Raw genomic sequence first — 20,221 nt, 5'->3', positions numbered from 1 at the left:
TCCTCTAGGCAATCCAGTTGTTCGAATATGTGTGCCTATCTCAAGTATTCTTGGCTTTCATGCCTTGGATGGCTGCTTCTCTTGAGGAACTCAATACATATTGATATAGATTAAGCTTAGATCACATGCTATGCTATTTCCGTATATCATATAGCTGGCAGAATAACGGTTGCTAAGGGAATATACATATATTTCATTTCTGATCAGAGCAAAGCAAATGCGAGCTGTCCAATTCTAATTGGCACTGGGGCATATATATGTATATATATATATATATATATATATATATATATATATATATATATATATATATATATATATATATATATATATAATATATATATATATATATGTGTATACGTTTACGATAAGTACACACACAGACATATACATACATGTACACGCACACTCTTTCACACACACACACACCGAAGCACAGCTGCTCTGTTCTATTGCTATTGCTATTCGTTTAACATTGGTTCAACGGAATTTTTTTTGCATTTAAGTTAAATTCTTGTAAACTTGTATATTTTCCTTTTCAGCTAAAGGTTAGATCCATTCGTCAGAAGGATGATTGAGGTAAGTAATGCGATCTGTAGAATTGATCTCAGCTGGTCTATTGCGCCTTGTTTTGCACTGATTGATTGATGAATTGCTAACCGCTAACTGCAGTAGCTGTCAGTGAATTGCCCGCTAGGCTATCAATCACGTCCGTCAATCAATTAGCTGTCATTCAATTACGCGGCCAATGAGTCGTATGCGTTTGCTTATCAATCAAACAATAAGTTGGCAATCACTCAGTACATCACTCAATCAGTCAATCAGATAATTGAAGATCAGTCTGATAATATTCAGTTTTTGGAGTAGTCAATCAATAATCAATATGCTGGTCACTCAGTCTGTCAATCAATCATTATTCAGTTTGTATGTCTATTATTACGTCAATCAGTTTATCAGAAAATCCGACTAGCGAATTCATCAATCAATCCATCAGTCATGTCAATCAGCCCATAGGCATGTCCTTCAGTCAATCAATCAATTAGACAAGTCTGACCTTCAGTCAGCCAATCATCAATATGTAATGCAGTCGCTCAATCAGTCAGTCAACGAATCAGCTGATCAATCAGACATCCAGCAAACTGCTAGCGAGCAATTCACTAAATCAATCGGTCAATCAGTCGGTCAATTGGTGGGCCAATCTGTCAATCTGTCGCTCTGTTCAACTGTCAATCAATCGGTCCGTCCTTTGTCTACCCAAAGCGAGAGTCGGCACTCAATCGGTCCATCTGGCTGTCAATCAGTGACTCGGCCGGCAAGTCAATTCGTCATGTCGACCAATGAATCTGCATCATTCAGTCAATCAGTCAGTCACGTCTTGAGGCCATAATTATAATTGTAATTAAAAAGGAAAAGCCACTTTCCATATATGCATTCGTCTGCCTCGAGCGAATATGTTAAATATGAAAATAAATTGGAAATATGAAAGCACAGCGCCTTGCATTATGCTTGCGAGACAGACACGGCGACAGGTGGACAGGTGGGCAGGCGGACAGGGAGGCAGAGGCTGGTGTTGCCGTAGCAGGTGCAGCTGCAGCACTGCACAAGAGCATTTAAAAACATATGAAACACTAAATGATTCGCACACGTGCCAAACAAAATAAAGAAAGAAAGAAACACACACACACACACACATACAGAGAGAGAACATAAAATGCAAAATAAATGCGAGTCTGTCTGGAGAGAGAGCCGCAAGCGCACAGTGGTAAGTAATCCATTTGCATGGCCTGGAAATTAATCTTTTCAGCTTAAGCTGTATCGCTTAACTAGATTTGTATTGGGATAACTAATCAAACGCTCAGTTCAAAGATCAATCAGTCAAAAAGTGACTTAATCAGAGTGAATCTCTGTATAAATTATAGATTAATCATTGTAGCTATAGATAATTATAGATTATTCAATCAATATATTGGTCAATCAATCCCTTATACAGTACGTTAAGCAGTCATTGAAAGAACTACTGCACAAGTCAGTCAATTAGTCAATCAGCGGTTATAGATTGATCCGATTGATTCAGATAATTAATCAATCAGTCAAAAAGTGACTCAATCAAAGCGAATCTCTGTATAAATTATAGATCAATCAGTATGTTAAGCAGTTGAGTATATAATATATAATGCAATCAGTTCATAATTCAATCAATTTATCGGTCAATCTATGTCTTACACAGTACGTCAATCAGTCATTGAATCAGCTACTCTACTAGTCAGGCAATTTCATGTTAAATAGTTAAGTATGCAATATATAATGTAATCTGTTCATTATTCAATCCATTTACCAGTCAATCAATCTCTTACAATCAGCCATTGAATTAGCACTCTGCAAGTCAGTCAATCAATCAATGAGATAGTAGCTAAACCTAAACTATCCGCCCATAAGTTACCTAATCAATCAATCCCTTAGTCGGTCAATTATAGCTTCAATCAATCAAGTCAATCAACTAGTCTCCATTTTATCTGTCAAACAGAATATTTTTATATCCGACTGATACTTTTACCACATATTATTCTTCATATCTCACCAAGTTAACGACTTGGCCTTGAATTAAATTCTTGTACAAAAGTGATTCATAGATGCTCCACTTCAGCTCTTCAGCTAGTCCGGGCACCTTCACGGCAAATCGCTGCCAAACCACTGTGCCTTCCGCCGTCGCGTATCCTGGCCGCTGTCGCTGGATTGTAAATTATATAGTCGGCTGGCCTGCGCGACAAGCGCCAAGTGCCACTCATTTTGCACCGCTGCGGCAGCGCCTACTCCAGCACCGGCTGCGGCCTCTGTCGCGTGCTGTGGCAACAGATTCCAGCTCCAGCTGTAGCTCCAGCTCCAGCGCCGAGTCCAGTTCCGTCGCCGTTGCCGTTGGCGTCTCCGGTCGGAGCTTAATCAGCTTTATGCTGATGGTAATTGTCAGCCATCTTTAATGGGCAGTTGGGAACTGTTTCAAGACTAAAAGTATCTGAAAGATACAGAAGTTCCCAAAGATGCTCAAGTATCTGTGGGATACTTAAGTATTCCAAAAGATCCAAAAGTGACTGAAAATATGCCTAATATTTGCATAGATCTATAAGATGCATCGCAAGTATCTATGAGATACGCTGCCAATAAGAAATATCTATGTAGCTGTTATACAGGGTAAAGTCTTGCAGCTACAAAAGTATCTTTGGGATAGAAGATGATCAGCTAAAAGGCTGTTCCATTCATATCTGTTAATCTGGTATGAAAGGATTGATGCGAAAACTTTCTATGAAGCATAGAAGTATTTCTATAGATAAGGAACTGGCCATCAATAAATTACTGGGAGATCAAAGTGTATCTCTCAGTTACGGAGGCGGCTATAAAATATAATTTGAGCTGTCATATACAAAAGTAACTCTTAGATACATAAGTATCTCCCAGATGAAACCGTATCTCTCAGATGCAACCGTATCTCTCAGATGCAACCGTATCTCTCAGATACAAATATCGACTCAAACTAAATACATTTACTAAATCGAACAGAATAATTACAAGAAATTTATATGTGCAGTATGTGCGTATTTGCAGGGTATACAGCTCGTCTGTTATTCTATTTCTCACTTTCATTCCATTTTGAATTCTTTTCTTTTTCGGAATGCTTGCGGTTGTTTCGCTTTTTTGTTTTTTTTTTCTGCTCTCTGTCGAGCTTTTAATCATTTTTAAACAACAACTCAAGTGCCCGCGTCTGCACACACAAGTGTTAATGCGTGTGTGTGTGTGTGTGTGCCAAAAGCCAAAGAGCAGCTGCATGTGTATGCGTGCAAGTGCCACTCAACACACAAAACACACTCACACACATATGAGTAGAGCAGAAGTTGCAGAAAAATAAAAAACAAAACGGGAAAAAATGAAGGGAATAAAAAAGTGTTGCATATCCAAAAGGGGCCGCTGCTGGCGTCGGCGTCGACGTCAGCTTGGCAAGTAACGCACACACATACACACACGCACACACGCACGCACGCACGCTCCATCTGTCTCTTTCACACACACACAAGCATGGCAGCCAAAAAAAAAAGTGTTGCCTATCCAAAAGGGGCCCTCGTTGGCGCCGCTGCCGTCTGCGTCGCTGTCTGCGCCGCTGCTGACGCCTGCGCCTCTGTCGGCATTTGGCGGCACACAAAAGCACTTGAGAATTTATTTTTGACGCATAAAGTGCAACGAGAGCCCGTCTGACCAACCGAACCAAACTTGAAGCCGCTTCTTCAGCTGTGCAACAAGCCCCATCCGCAGCCCCACCGCCTCCGCCTTCTCTCCCCTCGCTACACTCGGCTGGCCTTTTGCTGCTGGCGTTCTCTCCTTCTGTTTCTGCCTCTGCCCTGCCGCTGCACTCTTCATAATTTGGTTTAATTGACGTCTTCGGCTGATTGTTGATTTCAAGTCTTGAAAATAATCGACCTCAAGTTCGTTTTGTGATTGAAATATCCCATTTCAGATGCCCGAGACGAGACTAGCTGTTCGGGGTGTTGGCATTGCAAGCTTTGGCTTGAAATTTGATCTTATGCGTGATCTCTTTAAGAACAAACGACTTGAAGGACAAATTGATAGGGAGGAATGAGAATAGAATGAATAGGTATGTGGCTCTATAGATAGCTATGGATATGTGAAGAGAGAGAGAGAGAGAGAGAGACAGAGAGATAGAGAGAGAGAGAGTGAGAGAGAGAGAGAGAGAGAGGAGAGTGAGAGAGAGAGAAAGAGAGCGCGATAAAGGCAGTAACAAATCTCTACGAAGGGCCGCACAAGCTAGAAACGAGACAGACCGAAGTTAATAGAGATCTTTGAATAAATAGTCAAAGATAGCTAAATAAAATAGCTAGAAAGAGAGGTAAACTGCTAGACTATATATGAATTTAGAGATACAGATTGGCAGAGAGAAAGATAGAGAAATGAGACCCTGAATACGATCGGATATATCAATGCAGCACTGGTTGTAAAAGAGAGAGAGACAGAATGAGAGAGAGATAGGAGAACAGTTATAGGGATATATAGATAGATAGATAGTTAGATAGATATGTAGAAAAATGGATAGATATAGAGATAGAAAGAGAGATAGAGATAGAGATAGAGATAGAGATAGAGATAGAAAGAGAGATAGAGAGTAGTGAGAATTTCATTGAAGGTTTGCTTTAGAGAACATTTCGCTCGCTCTGCTCGCCGCTGCTTTGGTCGATGGGCAAATACGAATCGTGGCTCGAATCGCGTTGCGCTGCTTTGATTTTAAGCTGCGAGGCAGCTGCGGCTGCTGTTGTAGTTGTTCTCTTCTGCTTCTTCATCTTCCTCTTCTTGTTGCCATTTGTTTCGCTATGAAAGTTGTAAATCTATGAAATGTACACTATAAAAACTCTGGCAACTCTGCCAAAGCTCTGGCAACTCTCGTTTGCTTGTTGCCATTCCGTTGCTACTGCTACTGCTGCTGCTGCTGTTGTTGTTGTTGCTGCAGCTTTACTTGCTGTTGTTGTTGCTGTTGTTGTTGTTGTTGTTGTTTACTTTTCGTTTTCATTTTTGGTTAGCGCCAGCAACACGAAAAGTTACGCTAGTTTATGAAAAAGTCTTTGAGCTGTCAAACTGTCCAATTTGTAGATAAAGTTGCCAAGCGAACCGAACCTCCACTCGCTCCTCGCCCCGAGCTCCGACTACCCCCTGCTAGCCCGAGTCCGCCCCGCCTCCGCCTCTTCCCGCCTGCCTCCCACATATCCTCGCCTCTTTCACCTTCAGCTCTCTTTCTTTGTTGCTCATCATCTGCTGCTGCCTTCGCTGTTGCTTTTGCTTCTCCTTCTCCTTCTCCTTCTCCTTCTCCTTCTCGGTCTTCGTTATTTTTGAGCTCTACTTTTGAGCTCACTGGCGCAGCATCTATGGGGTGTATGCCTTACTTAGTAGCACCCGATATGGGTAGATCTGCCGTGCTTTTATTTATTCTCGCTCGCTCATTCGATTCTTGATTGATATTTGTATTCTTATCGGCTTATCAAACATTTCTCCATTTCGCGATGACCTACCGTCTACTATCTACTATCTACTATCTACTATCTACTATCTACTATCTACTATCTACTATCTACTATCTACTATCTACTATCTACTATCTACTATCTACTATCTACTATCTACTATCTACTATCTACTATCTACTATCTACTATCTACTATCTACTATCTACTATCTACTATCTACTATCTACTATCTACTATCTACTATCTACTATCTACTATCTACTATCTACTATCTACTCTATCTACTATCTACTATCTACTATCTACTATCTACTATCTACTATCTACTATCTACTATCTACTATCTACTATCTACTATCTACTATCTACTATCTACTATCTACTATCTACTATCTACTATCTACTATCTACTATCTACTATCTACTATCTACTATCTACTATCTACTATCTACTATCTACTATCTACTATCTACTATCTACTATCTACTATCTACTATCTACTATCTACTATCTACTATCTACTATCTACTATCTACTATCTATCGTTTATCAGCTTATCTGCTTATCTTGTTTCTAGCTCTCCGTCTGATTATCTGACAACCCTTAAGAAGCTTATCCACATGTAAATCTGATTATCCATTTGTTTATTCCTATGTTTCATCTTTCTTTTTCGTTTCGTCTTTCTCTCTCTCTCTCTCTCTCTCACTCTTTCTGTCTGTCTCTCTCCCTCTGTCACTTTCTCTCTCTCTCACTCTCTCTTTCTCTATCTCTCGTTCTATCGTACGTGTTATCCGTCTCCTTCTCCGTCTACTGATTCCTTTGTCTATCCATTTATCCCTCCACTTCTTTACTCCACGTATTTCCTATCTATTTAAGATTGATAAAAACCTTATATATCTTAACTATAGGAATCGATGGCCGACTCAAGCTTAACAACTGTTCAGCTAAGTAGGGTATCTGCTGGTCGAGCAGACTCCTTGGCTTATTGCGCTGCTGTTGCATTTAAAGTTTTTTTTTTTGTGCGTCTTTAAGGCGAATTTCTCGTAAAACTTTTCGGGGGCAACATGTTGTCAAAAGCGACGCCGCCTGCTGCTGGCCGAGCGACCTCTCTCTGCACACGCCCACTCACCCACACACCCACACACACACACACACACACGCACATAGGTTGTAGGTTAACGTTAACATGTTGCTGTGTGTAAAAAGCTTGTCGAAAACTTGATTTCAATATAAGTTTTACATTTTGTCCTTTAAGTTGCATCTAATGAGGCATATCGAATGGGCGAGTGAGGCAGACCAACAGAGAGAGAGAGAGAGAGAGAGGGAGAGAGAGGGAGCGGTGGAATGGAGGGCGGAGAGTCAAACTAATAGCTGTTGGCCATTAAACTCTCAAAGTTGATTAAACACGTCCAGAAGGCGAACAGGCACCGAAGGAGGCGTGGCTAGGAGTCGACTCGACAGGGGTGCGGGGGGTGCGGGGGGTGGTTAGGTTTGCAGCTATTAAAAGTTTTTGGCTGACTTGATCCAAAGTAGTTTTCCAAGTGTCGAGATTATTCGTGTATCAAATTGATTGGCCAATACCCTGCAACTACCCCCGCCTGCAGCCGGTCCCAGCTCTCTCGATGATACCCCACACTTGCCAAACTGCTCAATAACAAATCAATCTTTGGCCTTTAATCAATTTTAGAATGCAAATCGTAAACTTGACTTGAATAAAGCTGGGCAAAGTTCGTGGCTCGATTTCTGGTTGATTTGATACAGGAAACACGTTGAGCTGCTTTGAAATATCATTAGGATAGACCTAACGTGACTTCAAAATAGCTTTAACATTACTTTTTGCTTCATATAATGTTAAGCAGAGGCTCTGTTAGACTCCGTTAAAGCCCTAACATAGTCTTACTCAAGCTTTAACAGTGACTTAACATACGTTTGGCTAATGCATTCGCATTTCCATACCAGCTCATTTCGAATTAGTTTTGTTGCGGCAGATATTACTTAACGGCGACTTAACATGGCATACTTAACATTAACTTTGCATAGATTGACTTTTAAACAGCTTCGAGCTTCTAGTTCTTCCCATTTCGTTCGATCTAAGTGCCTGCAGCTGTGGCAGCTCTCAGCATCGTGCAATTAGAGCACGTTTGGGGGCTGAGGTGGGGCTGTTGGGCTGGTGGGCGGGTCTGGACAACATGGTCATAACGAGTCATAATACTCTTGACAAGCGTATTGGTAAAAAGTTTTTTGTTTAGCTCAAGTTTTGCGAGAAGCATTTTCAATAAAGTTGGCAGCAACAATTTTTGGTTTTCAGCCAAAAGTTTTGCTGCAGCAGCAGCTTCTTCCTCTTCTTACTTAACTTTAATAATTTGCGCAGCGCCCGCAAAAGTAGGCAACACTCGATGCGCCCAGCGAGCCCTTGGCGATTGGCACAGTGGGACAAATGCCAAGATTGCGGTGCTACAAATTTCAAACATGGAATCTCGCAAATGTAGTTTTAGCACGGCTTAACATTCAATACGCGTCGATAGATGCGTAACAGAAATGCTAGCGGAGCACATGCAAGAGCTGTTACGTTAACAGGCGTTAATAGATGCGTAACAGAAATGTTAGCGGAGCACATGCAAGAGCTGTTACGTTAACAGGCGTTAATAGATGCGTAACAGAAATGTTAGCGGAGCACATGCAAGAGCTGTTACGTTAACAGGCGTTAAGCTGTTAAGCATGCTGCATTTGGGTTACGGTAAAGCCACAGAATTGTGTTTACACTGTGCACAGAGATGGCGAGAAAGAGAGAGAATGAGAGACGACAACGTGCGCATTTAGCATATTTTGTATCCTGCCTTTTCGTTCTGCTCGCTCATTTTGGGCACAAGCTTTGAATAAAACTTGCATCATTTCATAATTATATACGCGCATATGTGTATGCGGGCATGTGTGTATGAGTGTGTGTATGTGTGTATTTACTATATGTATTAGTGTATGCGTTTCGTATCTATAGCCGATGGGCGTGCGAGCAGTCTCTCTTCATGTAAAGACATATACGCATGTACACCCTGTGCACAGGGTGTCCAGAGCTTTGGCATTCTCAGCAGAGCCAGCGAGCAGTTTGCTGAAATACAAAGTTTGCCCATTAAATGAATAAAATATTTCCTTGTTTTGTTTTGTAATTCGTCTTTTTATTTATATTTATATTTTTAATTTTAATTGTAAATATTTGTATGTGTTAGGAAAAAACAATGCAAAAATTATATATGAAACTTATTTATAATTTTTCCTTTCTTCTCCTTTCTTCTTCTCATAATCTGTTCCTCGTTTGCTTCGATTTCGCTTCTCTCTTTATGTTTGTTTCTTATGCTTAATCGTTCGTTATTTGCTGACAGCTTAACTTAATTTTTATTCTTTACTTCTATTTTCTTTTTGCTTGAGTTAAAATTTTATATATTTCTGGTTTTTTGATTTCTGTGCTAAACTTTTCTTTTGTGTTTTTCTTTCTTTTTTTTTTTTTTGTTTTTAATGCTGGCAAAGGAATCATTACGTATACGTATACGTAATACATATATATGTATTATTATATTATTTTGTTTTTAGCATTTGTCGAGATCCTTTCAAAAAAAAAAAAAAAATTAAGTGTAATAAATTTAAAATTTAAATTAATATATATAAAAACTGTTTATAAAATATTTAATACTTGGTGTTTTAAATAAATTTTCTCTTTACACCTAACCGGCGTGTGGGCGTGGCAAGCAGTTGGCCAACAAAATGAAATTCACTAAAAAAAAACTTTAGTTTAACTTGCATTTTTTTTAGTTAAACTATTTAGTGACACTTTTATTTTTAATTAAAAAAATATTAAAAAAAAAAAATTGTATAAATATATATGTATTTAATATAAGATACGTGTATATAGGATCAAAATTAACTGAGTTGCAGTAAAAGTGTGTCTCAAAAATAATTCTTAAAAATAAAATATATGTAAAAAAAAAAATTAGAGAAAAAACGCAGCAAATGTTAAAATGTTTTAAGTAATTGCTTAAAGAAAGTTGAACGCTTAATGCATGCTAACAGAATGTTATAGCAACATGTTAAGCTCATGTTATCAGCATTCTCAGTGCGCATGTTAAAACAGAGTTAAATGCACGTTAAGATCGTGTTCAAGTAAATGTAAAAGACATTTGAATCAAGTTTTAGCTCAATGTTAAGAGAAACTCAATTGAAAGAAATGTTAAACTGCATGTTAAGACAATATTAAACTTAATGTTTAAACATAATGCACCAATGTTAAAGTAATGTGAAGACAATGTGAAAGATGATCAGGGAAGAGAGGGAAGGCGCACAAGCACAGGGTGTTTCGTGCCAGCCTTTAACTACGTTTAGCTATGAATATTATTTTTAACTATTTTTTTTTCTTTTTTGTTTCTCTTTTTAAACTTTTACATTTGACAATTTGCGCATATATTGAAATCGTTTTTATATATTATTTTTAGTTTTACTGTTGCAGTGTTGTACAGCGCTATAGTAGTGTTGCGTAACGTGGTATTTTGACATACGTATATATATATATACTCTATATATATTCGATCTTGATTAACATTTAAATTGTGTTTTTCCTCTTGATTTTTCTTGATTAATAATTCCTATATATATATATATTTAGATATACATTTATGCGTATATATGTATATCTTATACATCTTTTTTATTTCTTCTTAATTTTCTTTTTCTTTTAGTTGCGATTGCAAAATTAGTGAATTATACATTTATTACATAGAGCTTTTAACACTAATTTCATCTAAAATTACTTTTCATTAACTTGATTTTTAATAAAAAAAAAAATCTTAAAAAAAATTCCTCGTTATGCTACATATATATTCATTATATATATATTTAAGATTTACAATTTTATAAAATTTCTAAATTGTTTTTTTTTTTTCATTAATTTAAAATTTATTTTTGTTATATATAATTTTTATATATAGTTTTGCTTAGCTTTAAGTAAACGTTATTCGTATATATATATTTATAATTATATATATATATATATATATATATATTTTTAGCCTAGCAAAAAAAAAAGTTTTGTTTTAGAGAGAATTTTTCGAAGGTTTATGTTAATGTATTATTAAAATGGGATTTTTACATACTCTTGTGCTAATATGTATTTTATTTAGTTTTTATTTGTTTGTATTCTTGTTTTTGTTGTTTCGTTTTATTTACTTTGTTTACGTACTGTCCTTTTTGTTCAATATATATTTGCCTGGTTCACCCTGTGGGGCATAGCAGCTGTTGCCGTGGCTGCGTCGGTGCTGCTGCTGGCGTCGCTGCTTCTGCTGCTGGCGCTTCACATGTTCGTCTTCTTTGATTTGCTGTTGCTTTTGTGTGTGTGTTGTGTTTCGTATCGTTTCTCGCTTTAATTACTAAATTCTACATCAGTCGGTTTGGCACACAAGGCACGCGCTTAGCGGCACGTGCGATAGACAGATCCACACGCTGTGGATCAGAGAAAGAGAGAGAGAGTGCGTGTGTGTGTATAACAGCAAGCAGGCAGAGCAGGACATCCCGTTGCTGTCTGTCTCTCTTAATACGCTGCTGCTGCTGCAATTGTAGCTCTAACAGTGCTGTCGCTGCTAAGAGTAAAGCTCTGCTCTCTTAGCAGTGCAGAATGAGCAGCTGTCGCTGTTAGGAGTGAAGTTAGGCTGTCTTAGCAGTGCAGAATGAGCAGCTGTCGCTGTTAAGCGTGCAGTTCTGCTGTCGGCCATTTTGTTGGATTCTCTCTCGTGGCCATTTTTAGATCATTTTTACAATTCGCTGCTGTGGCTGGGGCTTAAAGGCGATTTCAAATGAATTCGCTTTCTAGTTGAGGGGCAGGGGTAGAGAGTGATAGAGAGTGCTAAAAGTGGAGGGGCTGGGTGTTGGGGCATCTGTCTGTGTGTTCATTTATGCCAAATTAAACCTCGGTGCCGTCTTCGCCCTCGTCATCGAACAGCTGACTTGTGCTGCCCTGGCCGCTGCGCGTCGCCGTGACGGACATTTTCTTCTTGGGCTTTGGCGGCGGCCTGGGCGGTATCTTGGCCATTTTGGGCGAATCGCCCCCAGGCGCCCCCGTTCCCATAGCCATTGGCGGAGCTGCCGCAGCAGCACCAGGCGAATTCAAGCCAGCGCCGCTAATGCTCGAGCCGGGCAATATCGTAATACCGTAATGACGTCCGCCATATAACGGTTCCGTATCCGAATTGTATAAGTGTTGTTGCTGCTGCTGCTGCTGCTGCTGCTGTTGTTGCTGCTGTTGCTGTTGCTGCTGTGCTTGCTGTTGTATTAGCTCGTGTATGGGCTCGTAAATCTTGCTGGCCGTGGCCGAGGCCACCGATGTCAAGCTGGGCGTGGCTGGCAATGGCCGATCGCGCATTGTATACTGCTGCTGCTGCTGTGCACCCTGTGACCCGCCGCCACCCTGTGCCTTGTGCAAATTCAACGTCGAATTGCCGCCCGCCGTCGTGCGCAGTCCCAAATTATCGTAGACCGGTTCCGCCTGCAGCTCCACAGTTGTCGCCGTGCCCGTTTCGCTGGGATTCGGCGAAGTGGGCGACTGGAATTCGCCGAGCTGATGCTGAGCGGCGGCAGCGGCAGCAGCAGCCGCCGCGGCAGCCGCATTGGATGTGCTCGGCGCCCAGCTGGGCACGCGCGGCTTGCGCGGAATGGTCATGTAGCCCTGCTTCATCACGACGGCACTGGAGGCCGGCGAGTAGACAACGGGCGCTGGCAGGAAGGGCGAGGCCGAGGAGGAGCCGGATGGCTGATGGTGCAGCGCCGCGGCCAGGTGTTGCTGCTGCTGCTGCTGCTGCTGGTGGCGGCTGTTGGCGGTGGCGATGAGGGCGAGATTACGGGACTTGGGATGCTGCAGAGTCATGAAGCCGTTGTGGGCCGCCATCGTGGTGGTGGTGGTGGTGCCGTAGATGCCGTGGGGCGTCATGTGCGCGTAGACGGGGCTGGTCAGCGGTGGCGGTGGGGAGCGTATGCCGTAGATCACCTGATCGGGTATGTTCGACTGCGAGGACTGCATCGAGGGCGAGGTGGGTGGCACACGGGCCGGGAAGGCCAGCAGATCCGGTGGCAAGCTATTACCGTACGCATCGTCCACGTACGCGTGTCGTGAACGGGGCGTGGTCGTCGTGTCCGACAGCGCCACCGAGTGCGTTTCGTCATCGCGTGTGTGATTGGCTACAACGGCCAGGAGCGAGGGGGAGAGATCGAGAAGAGAAGAGATTAGATTAGATTAGATTAGATTGGCGAATCAAATGGAGGGAAATTCAGTAGTAATTCTAAGTTTTAGCTAGCGGACAATCATTGGGGACTTATTCTATACGCACGAGGGGAGCTTGACAACTTATGACTACCAATTTATATTTTAATAAATATGTGTATAAAAATATATGAATTTCGTTTTCTTGTTTATCTTTATCTTTGCATTATCCTTTCTTATACTATTCACACTGTTTAGCTTTACATTTATCCATAGATCTATCCACTTATCTATATATCATTCCCTATCACTATATATATCGATATTTCTATCGATAAATCAGATATCCATTTGTCTATCAATATCTATAGGTTTAATTCATTTCTCTATAGAGCAATACATAAAACTAGAATCAATGACATATCTGTGGCCCGCTCTCTCTCTCTCTCTCTCTCTCTCTCTCGCTCTCTGCACTTCCTTCTCTGTTTGCTCTTTCACTATCCATATCCCTCGCCTTGCATATCCACTTTGTCTATTTCTCTTTTCTTTTCTCTGCCTTTTCTATTTCTCTCTCTCTCCTCGCATTTTTTATAATTTGGTTTTCTAGCATTCAATCAAATTACATACAAATAAAAAATCTAGGGTATCTGAGAGTCTTCTTCTAAACAACTAAATGAAAAACTAAATGAATTTTTGGTATATTCATGCTTTTTAGATACCTTTTGGTTTTTGCTGTCTTTGCTTGCTCTACTTTGTTGTCGACCTCTAAATATGATTCAATTCTGAAAATAAAAATTTCTCAATTCTTATATTCAGCTAATGAAAGCTATGAAAATTGTCGATACATATACATTAGTAAATATGCCTGAGCTAAGCCCAAGTCTAGTTATGGTCATTGAATTCGATAGGCTTCAATCAAGCACCTGCTGGGTATAACTGTTCTCTGAGTTTTCAAATCTTTAGGTAAACAAAAATCAAATAAAAATCGTGTGGGAAATACCTATTAAGAGATGATAGTGTTTTATATAGACATGGAAGGGAAGAGCTTTACTTTTTTCCTACCTTTGGAATGTTCTCTAACATCGACTTATTGTAGTTCCTATGAGATAGTATATATATAGGAATAGAGTATAGTTGAGCTATACGAATGGCATAGTTCCATGTTTCATTTTTGGCTCACATGTAATATCAATCATCTCTCATATACGTATGTATCCCATATCCTTTATATTATCCGCTCTATTCGCATTTGCATATGTCATGTATGTATTTTTTCCCCTTACTCTTTCAGCACATTTGGCACCAGTTGCCGGCAATAGCTAAGCGCATTGCTTTTATTGCTCTTTGGCTTATGCACAAACAACACAACACAACAACAACAACAACAACTATAGCAACGAGGCACAACACAACTACTACAACTTTTTTGAGCAGTGTATCAATTGCATTCAATTTGGCTTTTGCGTTTGTCAATTGCATTTCAATTGCCAATTGCAAAATTTTTAAAGCAAACATCCGCTAAAAAGTTGTTGTTGTTGTTGGTGTTGTTGCATTTGTTAGTTGTCTGGTTGTTTGTTTGTTTGTTTGCAGTTCTGTCGTACAGAGCTGGCGGCCAATGTGTTGCCAAATGCGGCGGAAGTAATAGATACAAATGTATCTCAAATGTGAATTGAACACACAGACACACAGTATGTGCGTGTGTGTGTGTGTGTGTTGGTTGTTGCTGCTGCTGCATAATAAAAAGAAATGCAAGCCAAATTGTCGAGCGAGCTGCTCTGCACTCAACTGGAAATGTTCGACAAATAGATCAAATGTGCAATTGCCAACAGCGAGAGGGAGCCGAAGACGATAGAGAGAGAGAGAGAGAGAGAGAGAGAGAGAGAGAGAGAGAGAGAGAGAGAGAGAGAGAGAGAGAGAGAGAGAGCGGTATAGCTATACTGTTTAACAGGCAACTCACGTCGCTTCGTTCATTTTGTTGTCGTGACAAAAACAAAAGCAAAAGCCCAAAAGCAAATGCCATTTGCCATTTGCTCTCCCGCTCCCCCTCGCACTCAGCGTCATATGTATCCCTTTCGTGCGCCATTTTAAGCTCACACAATATCACTTGCCTAGCGCCACTCGCTCTCGCTCTCGCTCCCACTTTCACTTTCATTCTCTGCCTTGATCTGCCGCCATTTGCAATATTTATTTGCTCTGCGATGCTCCTGTTGCCTCTGTCTAACGCATGCGATTCAAAGCGTTTAGTTTATTTGATCAATAATAATACGCTTTCTACTAATTCCTCACATTTTTCAATTGATGCTCTTCCTTTACGCCTTCCCCCGTACCCCCTGTAGGGGTCACCTACCCCTCTTGCCACTTGAATAACTTACCGTATGCCGTTTCATCGAGCAGGGTCTTCTTGATCTCGTGTCCGTCGTCTCCACCATCGACACTCTCGATGTCAGTGCGTCGCGGTGGCTTCTCCACCGGGTTCACCTCGTTGAGCAGACTCTTCTGCATCTCCATGATGACAGACCCCTCCAGCATCGAGCCGTTGTGGGTCTTGTCCAGCTTGCAGGAGATCAAGCCGTCGCCGCTCATCATTGTGTTGTCCTTCTGGTAGGTCTTCACCCGGCGACAGTACCAGAACAGGATCAGCACCGCGCAGATGAGCAGCACGAGAAATGTCGTCGCTATCACACAGATCACCAAGATGATGCTCGTCTGTGGATCGCTGGTCGAGGCGCCGATGGCTCCACTAATGCCGGCCAGGCCGTCGGAGGCAGCTGCTGCGCCCAGATAGTCGCCATTGACCAGCAGCTGGAACTCGGCCTCCGCCTTGCCCCCTCGGTTGTCCGCGACGCATATGTAGGCGCCCTTGTCCGAGTTCCGTACGCCGTAGATGCGCAGCTCTGAGGTCAACACCTGGACAGGCGGCTGCTGTCCGTTCACCTGCTCGCCCACCGAGTTCAGTATGCGCAGGTGCTGGTCGTTGGGACTCGGATTCAGTTGGCGCTTGTTGTAGATCCATGTGACGTTGGGTCGGGGGGTGCCGACGATGCGGCAGGGCAGCGTGATGTTGTCGTGGTTGGCCTCGACGAAGGAGCGCACGGAGCCGAGTATGCGGGGCCGGCAGGCAAAGTTCTCCGACGGCACCTCGCTCCACAGCTTGCCCCGCAACTGGGGCGGCTCCCGGCAGTCGGTGGGCGGTGTGAAGAGTCGCCTGGCAATGGCAAAGTCCCGGAACTCCTGCAGGTCGCAGCTGCAGTTCCATGCGTTGCCCTGCAGCGAGAGATACGTCAGCTTGGGCAGATTGGCGAACGTCTCCTTGTTCAGGTGCGTCAGCTGATTCTGTTCCAGCGAAATGGAGGTCAGCGGACCCCCAAACACGTTCAGCTGCACCTGCTTCAGGCGGTTGTTGTTGAACTCGACGCGCGACAGAAACGGCAAATTGACAAACAAGCCGCTCTCCAGAACTTCGATCTCGTTGTTGTTGATGTTCACGATGCGCAGCTTCTCCACGCCTGCGAATGTGCTCGGATGCAGGTGCTTGATGTGATTGCTGGACAGGTCCAGCTCGATCAGTATGGGCAGTCCCTTGAACGCATCGCGGTTCACCTCCTGGATCGTGCAGTTGCGCAGGTAGATCTTATGCAAATTCTGTAGGCCCGCCACCTGGAATTCCTCGCGTCGCAGCTCGGGTATTTGGTTCTGTGAGAAGTCCACCACCTGCATCTCGTTGCTCATGTCCTGCGGAATCTTCGTCAGCTTCTTGCCCTTGCAGTCGGCGCTCTTCTTGCCCGAGTTCCAATGGCAGTGGCAATTGCTGCAGTTCTGCATCCAGTCTCTGTGGCCCAGCGATTCCGCTGCTAGCGCTAACAGCAGCACCGCTGCTAGCAGCAGACGTAACAGCGATCGCGTTAACATTCTGTTAAGTATTTTATTCCGAGAGTTCTATTCAATTGCGTACAGTTGACCAATCAATGCGTCATATACTGTCCGGGCTACGCACGTATAACTTGGTATACGTCTCTTACTATTTACTGCCTTGCGTCTTATACGAATACTTCCGGCCGCTCGCTCTTCGCAGAGCCTTGAGTATGGTTGAAGTATAAGTAAAACTTATGGCTATTTTGCTTCAAGTCACTTGTTAATAGTTCTTATGTCTTATACGTATAAGTGCTTACACACACACGCACACACACGCACACATAAGCTCGTTCTCCTTGGCTGCTCTAATGCTGTCTTCTACTTTTAGGCGTCGCTTATAACTGTAAGCTGCGCGCGTTTACAGCTCAGGCGCGCTCTTATTGGCTGCCTTCGCGCTCTATACGTTTGTCTCTTTCGCTCGCCTTTATTCTCAGTATTCTCTGTGATTAATTAAGGCGCCCTTTTATTCCTTTGTTTTGCTGTTGTTTTTGCTCTTCTCCTTTGTCGTCGTCGTTGTTGTTGTTGTTGTTGTTGTTGCGAGTTGCCTCTAAACTCTCGCAATTAGCAGTGCAGTTGCCAGCTGTAAGAAAACCAGAAAAAGAGAAAAGTCGCAGGATTAGTGAAGGTTGCTAGACAAGGACGGCGCGAGACTGTGTGTGGGAGTCAGAGGGCAGCGCCAGGCCATAAATATGTAGATTAAAAGTGCGTAAGCGCCGCAGCGGCTGGCTTAACGGTAGCACCTGCTCAATTCAACAAAGGGAAAACAATGAAAACAATCAAAAGTGTGGGGGGGGGGGGGGGGGGGGGCGGGAGTGCCTGCCTGTGTATACCCTGCAGCCAGCGAATCGCTCTAGAGAGGATGCTTATCAGCTATTTAGCATGCATTTCTGCTCGAGTCTTTTGCGGTTACGTTATTTGATCCATTTGACGTAACACAATACATATCCTTAATATCTTGACGTGTTTATGCAAACGTAATGCGTACACTCTTACGTAACGTAAGTGTCTCTTACGTTATTCGAGTTTTTAAGCGCGTTCCACTAACTAGTTTGACAGTATGGGAGCTTTTGTAATGCAGAATCTTACGTCACATTGAATCACGTAATATCAATACGCCATCGCATATTGAATTCTATTCTGCCAACGTCGAGCAATGAATATCTAAACTGTAACACGTCTTTAATTTGATGTCGTCTGCAGTTGCGTCACGTGTCGCCAGTACGTCGTGCAGTGCGTTACGTCACACGGAGCACAGCGCACAGCGTGCATAACTGAAGTCATTCCCAATTGTTTGTTTCGCACCTTCTTACGGCTGTGATTAATTGTGACAACTGTCATTAAGACAGTTTACGTGCTTCATTACGTTATTCATTACGTTATTCAATTAATGTCACATGCGGCGCAGCCAGCCAGACAGACAGACAGCATAAACTGAGACAGCGCGAACAGGGGGAGAGAGGGGGAGGCGAGAAAACCGCGGGAAAAAGGAATATATGTATACAGAAAGGAAAATCGCGAAAGGATAAGTGAAAGCAAAAGGCGAGACAAAGGATAAATTTTTGCTGCTGTTGTGGCTAGATGAGGATGAGGATTTTCAACTGGCCATGGGTGTGGGGACTGTGGGACGGCGGACCAACTTGATTAATGAAAATGCCGTTAGAGTGTGACACTTTGCGGACTGCCTAAATGTGCCGGCCACGCCCACCAGCTGGGCGGCACTTTGCGAAGTTTAACCTTCGAATTGAGTGGGCGGACGTCTGACGTGCTCCACGTTCCATGCTTAATAGTTTTTTTTCTCTTTGTTTTTGTTTTTTGTTTGGCTGAGGTCAAAGTGTGAACAAGACAACAAAGCAAACTGCGAACTGTTGCCGCTCCCTCGCTCCACTCCCTTGTGCCGTCTTAGTTTTTGTATTAATTAAACAGTGGAGCAAAGCATGAAAGCAGGTTGCAAATTATTTATGAACTATTTTTAATAACCAAGAGCAAACGCAGCAGCAGCAGCAGCAGCAGCAGCAGCAATTAGTAACGGTAAAGTGCAAATTAGTGCTGAAATAAGAGAGCAGCCAACAACAATGGCCGCAAATGCAACAACAAATGCAAATGCAAATGTTCGGTACTTCATACACTGTCCATCTCGCTCACTCATGCCTCAGTCAACGGAGCTGCTTCGAGCATGTGTGCATTGGCGCTGCACTCAGAGAGAGGGACAAAGGGTGAGCGAGAGAGGGAGAGGGACGGCCAAAAACCTCAAAACAAATTAAATATGCAAATAAAAGGGAAAAAACGGAATTCTGCAATTTTGCGCTTTGTTAAATATTTGCTCAATGGGTTTACGCTTTAAATGCTTCGTCTCCTTCGTCTCCTTCTCTCCTTTGCTCCTTTGCTCTTTCGCGTTTTATTATGGCATTTGCAGCGCTCCGCCAATCCCCCCCGCCTCGTGGCTCGTGCCTCGTGCTCGCCTCGGGCTCAGCTGCTGCGCAGCAAAAACAATCAAATGATATCTCAAAGCATTCTGCGAGAGAGAGAGAGAGAGAGAGCACCATTTCCCCCTGCCTCTCTGCGGCCATCTTTAAATATTTACTTAATTCGAGTGCCATTTTTTTGGTTGTTGTTGTTTTTGGCATGCTTTTAAAATGGCTTCAAATAATATCTGGCTAGGCTACATTAAAGCCGCACCTTGCACACACTCTCCTCTCTCTCGCACTCTCTCCCACTCTCTCTCTCTCTCTGCCCGCATCAGTTTATATTAGGGAATTTGTGCTCTACCGTCGTCGGCCCCCCCTCTTAATTGTAGCGACAATTTGCGATAACGGTTTTTGGGTTCGAGACAGTTGTAAATGTCCCAATTTGTGTATTGTTTGTGGCGCCCTCTAGCGGCCAGTTGACTCGACTCAACTCGACTCGACTCGATCCCGTTTCTGCCAGCTCACTCTCTCCGTCTCCCTCTCTCGCTCGCATAGCGCCACTTGCGACAGTTGTAACGGTTGTTACATTTTACTCTGCCATTTTATTGCCATTTGCGGTTGTAATTGCTGTGTATTGCCGAGTGTGTCACGC

The 20,221-nt window shown here is 42.6% G+C and overlaps 1 protein-coding gene across 3 annotated transcripts in view; it reads right to left on the bottom strand.

The window, feature by feature from the left end:
• Positions 1–9,401: 9,401 nt before the first annotated feature.
• Positions 9,402–20,221, bottom strand: part of kek5 (leucine-rich repeat, immunoglobulin-like domain-containing kekkon 5 protein) — a 209,477-nt gene continuing 198,657 nt past the window's right edge. For all 3 annotated transcript variants that reach the window (XM_089263157.1, XM_089263159.1, XM_089263158.1), the window contains 2 exons: positions 15,625–17,744; positions 9,402–13,230 (listed from right to left, as the gene is read on the bottom strand). In XM_089263157.1, coding sequence (XP_089119283.1) covers positions 11,960–13,230; positions 15,625–17,161 — 2,808 coding nt within the window. In that variant the 5' untranslated portion in view covers positions 17,162–17,744 and the 3' untranslated portion in view covers positions 9,402–11,959. The remainder of the gene's footprint in view (positions 13,231–15,624; positions 17,745–20,221) is intronic.

The sequence above is a fragment of the Drosophila navojoa genome, chromosome X (assembly GCF_054131105.1).
Source record: "Drosophila navojoa isolate 15081-1374.11 chromosome X, UAZ_NAV_1.0, whole genome shotgun sequence".
Classification (NCBI taxonomy): domain Eukaryota; kingdom Metazoa; phylum Arthropoda; class Insecta; order Diptera; family Drosophilidae; genus Drosophila; species Drosophila navojoa.
Note: the sequence above shows the minus strand (reverse complement) of the source record. Positions and strands in the feature narration are given on the sequence as shown.